General features: G+C 39.0%; 1 protein-coding gene across 1 annotated transcript; it reads left to right on the plus strand.

Moving 5' to 3' along the window:
• The first annotated feature begins 682 nt into the window (after positions 1 to 682).
• On the plus strand, positions 683 to 8,452 carry LOC140147148 (tudor and KH domain-containing protein-like). The gene is made up of 7 exons (XM_072168927.1): positions 683 to 792; positions 1,354 to 1,446; positions 1,954 to 2,191; positions 3,666 to 3,810; positions 5,469 to 5,617; positions 6,322 to 6,384; positions 6,570 to 8,452. The coding sequence occupies exons 2-7, from the start codon at positions 1,389 to 1,391 to the stop codon at positions 6,781 to 6,783; spliced, it is 867 nt and encodes a 288-aa protein (XP_072025028.1). The 5' UTR covers positions 683 to 792; positions 1,354 to 1,388; the 3' UTR covers positions 6,784 to 8,452.
• Positions 8,453 to 9,000: the final 548 nt, after the last annotated feature.

The following is a 9,000-nucleotide window of genomic DNA, read 5'->3' on the forward strand; positions in this document are numbered from 1 at the left end:
GAATGTTCCCATATTTACTAACACCAGAGATGCCAGTTTCCCAAATTTATTCGGATTTCCACATTTTTACAAATTCAATTTTTTTATTTTTGCAATTTTTGGGGGGATTTGGGAGAGTCCCTGGACCTAGAGCCAAGTGCTACAATTATTTGTGGTTGATTTTTAAAAACATGTGCAATTTTGCATCTAAAAGGGACCTAGGCCATGAGGCACTGCACTCCAGTTGCAATGCTCTCTATGGCTTGTAATTGTATGATTATTTTCATAATATTTTTGTCAAGTCACTGGCATCTCTGTAACACTCTGTAGAATAGTTGTTTCTGCTAGAATTTGTGTGTGTCATTCTCCCTGTTCCATTCCTATGTAGCTTCCACTGTAGATTCCACTTTTAGCACCCTTCGTCATCCAGATGGCAATCAAGAACTCATGCATGCCTTACAAGCCTGGAATCAACCTAAAGATTGCACAGGCTATGCCGATTCTGTCATTCCGGCCGTGTACTCTGACGGTGGCAATTCCAAATCACAGTTTCCAATTACGTTCATTCTAACAGTGCCGGAAAAAAAGGAGACAGAGACGGTGACAAATCGTCAGTTGAGCATGGCCATGGAGACATGGAACGTGAAGGATTCTGGGTACCGTGCTGTCGTCGATGAGGATCACGTCGATGAGGATCATGAGGATGAGGAGCAGAGAGCGATGGACAACTGGGATCCAAAGGCGTCCGACTACTATTCGAACATAACAGCCTTGAAGTGGATGATGAAGGCGTCACTGCTGCAGTTGGATACTGTAAGTGAAATCTCTTGATCATAAAGGACAAATTCAATCTCTGTTGAACAAATTCAATCTCTGTTGAACAAATTCAATCTCTGTTATTGAACAAATTCAATCTCTGTTATTGAACAAATTCAATCTCTGTTATTGAACAAATTCAATCTCTGTTATTGAACAAATTCAATCTCATAAGGGACAACTTCAGTTCCTGTAGTGTTCAATAGTGGAAATATTTAAACAAGGACATGATTATACTTGGTAATGCAAAGATGAGCCATGTGAAAGCTTTGGTCAGCTTGAGACAGGGTTGCCAGCTCTCACACATTCAAGTTGAGTCTCACACATTTGGGCACTTTCTCACGCTCTCACGCCATGGTAATAAAATCTCTCACTAATTGGTAGTAATATCTTGTTGTATGGTAATATAATCTCAAATTATAAATAGCATGCAAATATTCAATAATATATAAAGGAAGATTTGTGATTCATAAAAATCTTTCCAATTGAGGGCTGACAAAATACAAGATTTATTTTATACACAATGAGATTAATACCTGTTTCATTGTCTTTCTCTAGCACATGTTCATGACCGGAAGTTTTGCAAATTCTACATGAGGAATCAGAAATGTTACCGTGGTGACCAGTGTCCTTATGAGCATCCCGAACCAGGTAAGTTGGAATCAGTACACTCCTGACATAATCAATATGTAATTTATATTGCGGGAGGTGTCTTAGATTATTTATTTTTGGGGATGCGAGGCCAAAGGTTTAGTACTCCTTACCCATTTCCAGGGTTATTTTTACTTGAAATAGCTACCCATGCCAAAGGATTTTTCGTGAAACATAGACCCATCTGTGCCATTTTAGTTATGATGAAATTTAACCTTAACCAGACATCTTGGTTGATAGATTGATCAATTCACCTCATTAATAGCCACCATTGCTCTTGGATCTGGCTTTTATCCATACAGTAGTTGAAATAAGTTGCCAAAAGTTTTTTTTAGGATTTATTTTTCCTATCACCTCTTGTTGCTTCAAAATCGTCCAAAAACAAAATATTCATTTTTTCCACCAAGGCCCATTTCCTTGTAATTTAAGTGATTCATACATTTATTAGGGCTCAGTATTATTATCAAGGTACCATGAAGAACTCAATTTTGTATCATCTCATTACAGGAGAAGACTTACGTGACCGGATACCGGTATTCTACGCTCCAACCAACCACAGCCCAGCTTTGCCACCAGTGGATGTCTGGGTAGCAGTGGAAGTGACATCGCTACACAATGCCTGTCATTTCTGGGTGCAGATGCCCTGGGGCAGGACGGGCTTGGATGCCATACAGGGTGAAGGAACGTTAGTAACATCTGGTGATGAGGATAGTGATGGACTGCATGCACTGGAAAAGTCCATTAAGTAAGTAGCGGTATACACTTTTTATCTCCTCCAAGTTTAGTAGTGATGTCAGTGTTTTTTCTCGGTTGCGCTGCAAGTGTGCCAACAAGCTGCCCTTGTGCGTGTACGCTATGCATGATTAACTTTACTAGCAGGATTTGATACTGCAACCAGCAAAATACGCACTTCTGTCACTACTATTACTAAACTTGAGGCGAGTCATTGTTCAATGCCATGTTTTTGTGTGTCTGTCCGTTGTGACAAATCTTTCCTGCTCTACACTGCAGCTTTTTTTAGCTCTCCACTGTAAATCTTGGTTCTCCTGCGATTTCTACCCAAAGGATAACATTTTTCAAATCTTGGTTCCATGTTCTTTTCTTCCCCCCCCCCCATCAATTTTTGCTGCAGCGGAAATATTGTCAGTTTATGCAGGAAAAGAATACAGAATTTTGTGCAAAAATGGTTTCTCCAGAAATGCCATGTTTGCGTGTTGCACATAGAAAGCAAAATTGTGTACCTCCTGATTAATTGGCTATGTACCCAGCAACCTTTGCTTTGCTTTACTTTATGCCTTATATGTTAGAAAAATAATTACCAAGCACGAATCACATGGTTTTATTTAAAACAATCTTATATTGACCATAAAAATGAATAAAAACAGCTCGGCTCTCAACACGCGATATTCAAAATTCCCGCGCTGCAATTGTCCAGTGCAATGACATCATAGTTATTTGTGCTCAATTGTTGTCAGCCTTCATTCATTATATTACTGGAAAGCCATTGCACTCGACAATCTCGTTGCCCGCGTGTTGAGAGACGGCTGTTTTAATTCGTTTGTATGGTCAATATGAGTAAATTGTTTAAAATAAAACCATGTGATTCGTGCTTCATAATTAATTTGATAACATATGAGGCATAATGTTGTGATTGCCGGAGACATCCTTTAAGGTCACATTTGTTGTGATATTGTGCATGTGCAAACAGTTGCAACACTTGAGCTTAAAGATGTTATTGTTCAATTTTGGGTCTTTGACAAATGCCAACCCAATATGTCAGACTTACCATCGACTTATTTGGAGTCCAGATTTAAGTTACCTCTTTGATTAGATCATGCTGGTTTCTTAGTGTCATACCACTTGCTGCTTTGCTGGGCTGATGGTGATTTTTACGTCATGCGCAATCATCCTAGCAATGCCAGCGGTGACCAGCAACAAGACGATATATCGAAGATCACTCCACCGCTTTGCTCAAAGTGGCAAATCACCAAGAGTTCAAATCAACTCGGGAGCATTGTGACTCTTGACAGAGAACAGGGTAAGAATTTTTGGCCCATGAGCAAAGAGCGGCAACACCCTGGGGGCAACACTGGCTTTCAGAGTCATGTCGCTTGGTGACAGAAAATTGCAAGCGGCACGATGAAGCGTCACAACACTCAACGGCAAGTGGCATGCATTGTGAAACTAGCATAAAGCAAGCAACTGTTTTTTCTTTTTAGTGAATGTTGCAAAGTGAAGCTGAGGACAGAAGATCCCAACATCCTGAGAGCTATGGGTGAAGTGGTGATCGCTAAGTACTCCAGAAACAAACGCTGGTACAGGGCTCGCATTATTGACTACGACGAGACGGAACCATGCCTGAAGGTTTGTAATCCATGCAATGGACTATTCCAGTTGAAATCCACATGACCTTACTCTTCTACACAGGGTGTGCAAATTTCAAATGGGTTACCTGAATGGGTGATTCAGTTTGAAATCTTCGCCCCCTGTGTAGAAGAGGTAATGGCATCCACAGGGGGTGTATGGATCTCAACTGGAATAGCCAACCTGTAGAATTCTGAATTGATTCATTGGCAACATGTAGAATATAAAAAAATTGACATTGAAAGATGGTACTGGTCACACAAAGAAATTTCAGAATTGTTTAATTTTTTCACCAATTTTGTTTTGTTGTGCTGCATGAGTTCAGGAAATTCTTTTTTTGTACAAATGTGATGTCATCGTGCAAAACAAATCAGCTAGAGAGTTTAACTTCGGCACTACACTATTTAATGCTCACCTGGAATATTTTCACTAGTTCGACTAGCACCTTTAGCAGATATGCTGTGATAGTACCTTGTCTACAATCAGGATAGTGTCCTTTTTGATGACATCATGTGATTGACATTTGGCATCATGTTACGATGTAGTACCCCACCCCACCTCCGGACTGTGAACAAGGACTAGAAATTGATCCTATTTGGGATAACCTGCTGATGCCCATAACATCATACTGTCAATCACATGACGTCATCCCAATTGTAGAAGATGCTAGTCGACCTAGTGAAAATGTTCCAGGTGAGCAAAAAATAGTGTAGTGTTGAAGTGAAACACCTTGATCATTTTATCTACCACTACGTATGAATGTATCCACTCATTCTTGGATTTTCTGAGATATAATAATCTTCAAAATCAAATTGCCAAAGTAACACAAAACATTTCTCTACCCTGAACTGTATATCAAAATCAATTCCAAAGACAAATGACACATTGCTTGATAACAGCACAATTCTTTCTTCCTGAAATCATTGGTGGTTTAATGCAAAAATAAAACCTTCTTGCATTGAGTCATCAAATTGTTTTCTTACAGGGTGTGCCTGAATCTGTGATAAAAGAATTCACTGATTGTTTGTGGCAAACTCCTCTACTGTGGGTCAAGGTGATCATTGCATGCTATGCCCAAAGATATTAGATGGGAGAACTCAGATTCCATATTACCTCAAACACAACACTATGGGAAAATCTGCCAAGTTGGAATTGTCACTCTTCATCATGGGATGGTTCAAAACCTGATATTCAAACATGAGTGTTTCCAGATTTTGTTATTTTGCATATTTGTTTGCATGTTACACAGAATGCAAAAAGTATGTGTTTAATATTTAAGTTTGCCGGGCATGTGGCGGAACAATCCGAAGCTGGCACAAACATGGTTGGTGAATCCGAGTTCTCTTGTCTAGCTCAATTGCTATCCCTTGTACTGGTCTAATTGGATAGCTGTCCCTTATCATGAATATGTTAAAGGACATATCAAAATTATGCACTAACATGAGAAACTTACTTTTATGCATATTTTATTTACCTTGTTGCTTTTGCATTTCTTCTTTGTTTGCTTTGTTTTGTTTTTGAGTTAATTTGCAACTTTTATGAATAAAATATGTATGTGTCTGTATTTTGTTTTGATTTGTTTTTGTTTTTTGTGTGAAATCTTTCTTAGATGTTTTCAGAAAATTGTTTACCTGTTAATTGTATTCCTTATATCTCAGGTGTTTTATGTGGACTATGGGAATGCAGAGTGGCTGCCAAGAGCGGATGTGCGCACTCCCAAACCAGAGTTTCTCCACCTGCCGTTTCAAGCAGTAGAGTGCTTCTTGTATGGGGTGGCACCCATCAAAGAAAAAGAAGATTTGGCAAGGTACGTATAGTGCTTGTGTTTATCAAGTTTTTATGCAGAGCATATTGAAATGCAGCTTGGATGTGAGCACTCCCACTGCCGTTTCAAGCTGTAGAGTGCTATTGATATTGAGTGGCACCCATCAAAGAAAAAGAGATTTAGCAAGGTATGTAGAACTTGTGTAGGCCTATATCAAGTTTTAATGCAGAGTATATTGAACTGCAGAGTGGTTGTGTGTATTCCCATTACCATTTGAAAGCCATCCATCAAAAGAAGGAAATATAAAAAATAGGCTTGGGTATTCAGAAGAACAAGTTACAGGTCCCCTACTCTTTTAAAAGACTCATCTCAAACTTCCAGGAGTACAATTCAGAGCTCTTCTTGATGGCGGCTCTAGTAGTTACTAAACAATTTGTAATGCCTTGCACTGCTTTGTCTCTGCAAATCATTAGGAGATACTCGGGTTCTTTGGGTTTGGGTTTCATTGTGGTAAAATACCGGGGGTAAAGTTTGACATTGCAGATTAAGATATCATTGTTGACAAACACTGGCTGGAATGACAATGTTGAACAGTCCTGCAATTTGACAGAAGTAGGACTGTTCAGTGTTGTGTTGTGTTGTGCTGTGCTGTGTTGTCTTGTGTTGTGTTGACCTGAACTATTGTTCTAGTTGTTAGTATCTAACTATTTGGGTTTGTGTGTTTATCATATTTTGTATGTCACTAGGAGGAATATGGAGCCCCTTGTGATGGACAAGATGTTGGTTGCGCATGTTGTTTCATCAACTGAGTAAGTTCACCACGTTTAACTTTTATCATAATTCTTCCACATTTTTTGCTGATATAGCATGTGTACTGTGTAAACATAGAAGCAGATCCTGGTTGCTAATTGAATCACTGCATTGTACTTGTAAAACATCTTGCTTATATTTCCAAACCAATTTTTTGACGTTGAATTGTGTTGTTCTCCCACAGCGCCACAAACACCATGGAGATCCAACTCTTCAACAGCAACGGCAAACAAGATATCTCAATCAGCCAGTACCTTCTAGAACACAACTTTGCCAGCGCTACCCCAGACCACAACAGGGTTAAGTCTCTGCCCAGATCTACCAATCGTCTTGGAAGGATGTCAGAAATGGACGAACCTGATTCAGTGAGCTGTCATGAGAGACAGATTCCGGGATAAGAAGACGTTCGAACCTTATTGGTGCTTTCCTAGACTACATGATGGAGAGTAAGTCTGTAACTTTGTCTTCACGTTGGTTTTAAGAGTCTGGCTGAGCTTGTAATATGTGAGAATATTCCATTGATGCGAAAGGTGTCTGATATGTCTCTATGTTTGGTGATGAAAGAGTTTCTGGGCTGAATTAGGCATTAATCCACTCTACTACTAAGGCATCCACCAAGTTGTATTAATATTTAATGTGCTGGAGTGATATAGCATTGATGATGATGCTGTATATTTTTGTGTCATAAAAGAGTTTCTGGGCTGAATTTAGCATTAATCCACTCTACCACTATAGGCATCAACCAAGTTGTATTAATATTTAATGCGGTTGAGTGATAAAGCATTGATGAGGTGTATACTTTGTGTCACATTATTACATATACTAATCAGCTTATTTAAATATCTGGACATAAGTCCATTATTTCATTACCATTAAGGGGCCAATCCAAAAGATCAATGAAGCCATCTGAACAAAATTAGTCATGTGTAATGGAGAGGTGAAAAGTTTTGTTTACATATCTCATTTACTCTTAAAAACCATCAATGTTATTTTTACACGATTCCAGTTCATGGCAGGTGATGAGTATGTGAGATCAGCTTTGCAACGAAACAAGTCAAGTGTATTATAGGGCTTCATTGATCTTTTGCGGTGTGCTCAAAGAAGATTTTCACCACAGCACCACTATGCACCATGCTTTTGCAAGACACCCTAAAACTGGTTCCTGGCGCATGCAAATTCCCATTGAACATGTACTTCAAGGTCACATTTCACATAAGTGGGCATGCTCAGCATGTGGTATATTCTGGGATGCTGTGAAAACTTTGGGTTGTAGACACCTAGTCAGATTGGAATGAAACTTGATATGGTGATCAAACATAAGTTCTGGTGCTGAATACTTTGGTGCCCATTATTTGTTTGCATATTTTATGCACTTGTAATTCATAATGATTTCTTGGTGCTCACCTGTGTGTGCCATATTAATTACATACCACAATTATTGCCACCTTGTGTTTTAGGGTTTGTATTAAATTAGGATTAGGTGATGGTCAATAAATAGTAGGTACAATATGTATACCGACTGCTCAGTGTCAGAAGTGGGTACGTACAATTATAGCTGCCCTGAGAACATTTGTCATTTTGCACACATTATCTTGTACTCATCTACACATGGTAGCTAAACATGGCAGCTGTTATAATTAACCACTTCTGGCACTGAGCAGTTGATATGTAAGCTATTACATCTAAACGTGGCAGGTGTTGGGACACCCCTCCTCCTGTTTAATGATTAAAGATTATAAAGAAAGTTTTATATTTATGATAAACATAATGCTAAAGAAAATTTTATATTTATGAAAAACATAATGCTGATATTAAGGAATAATACAATGTGTGTCACATAAAATCATTATCCTATATCCGATATTGATGTCTTCAACTTAGTTAAGAAATCTAAAAAGTAGATGGTGGAAGACAACTGCCATGTTTTGATGTAATGGGTCACATATATATTGAGATTGTTTGTTGTATTCATGTTGTGCTACTTAGGCCTAAGGGACCGTTCACAAACACTTGTTGGGGGGGCCTGATGCAAAAAGGGGGCCCTGAAATTGTTTGACCCTCCTAAGGGGGGGGCTGAAAAAAATGACCACAAATTTTTCTGGGTAAATTGAGTTTATATGCTTTTCTATGGGGGTTACCGATAATTTTCATGTCAAAAAGGGGGGGGCCTGACATTTTCGAGGTCTGTAAAGGGGGGGGGCCCCTAAAAATTTTCGCGATTAAATTTTTTTTGCATCAGGCCCCCCTTCCAAGTGTTTGTGAATGGTCCCTAATTGTGATGCAGTCTGATTGATTTTACTCAAAGCCCCAATGTGAACATATTGGACTTGTGAAATTTGAAATACTAATGTAGAATACAAGTATGGTAGGGATGTAAAGATGCCAGGAATAGCAAGCTTGGATACATCACAACCAAGCATTCCCCAAGTAACGTACAGGTAAAGCAAGACAATTAGTTCCTTGTCCAGGGGAATTTCAAGCTAGTCCAATTTGCACGAGAACCTTGCGAAGCTAGAACACGGTACCTCTCGCACTAAAGTCTGATGCCTTTAGTTTCCCTATCAACTGCGCAAACTTGACTGCTAATAATAAGTCAAGTTGGAAATCATATCCTT

This window comes from Amphiura filiformis, chromosome 3 (genome assembly GCF_039555335.1).
Source record: "Amphiura filiformis chromosome 3, Afil_fr2py, whole genome shotgun sequence".
Lineage (NCBI taxonomy): Eukaryota > Metazoa > Echinodermata > Ophiuroidea > Amphilepidida > Amphiuridae > Amphiura > Amphiura filiformis.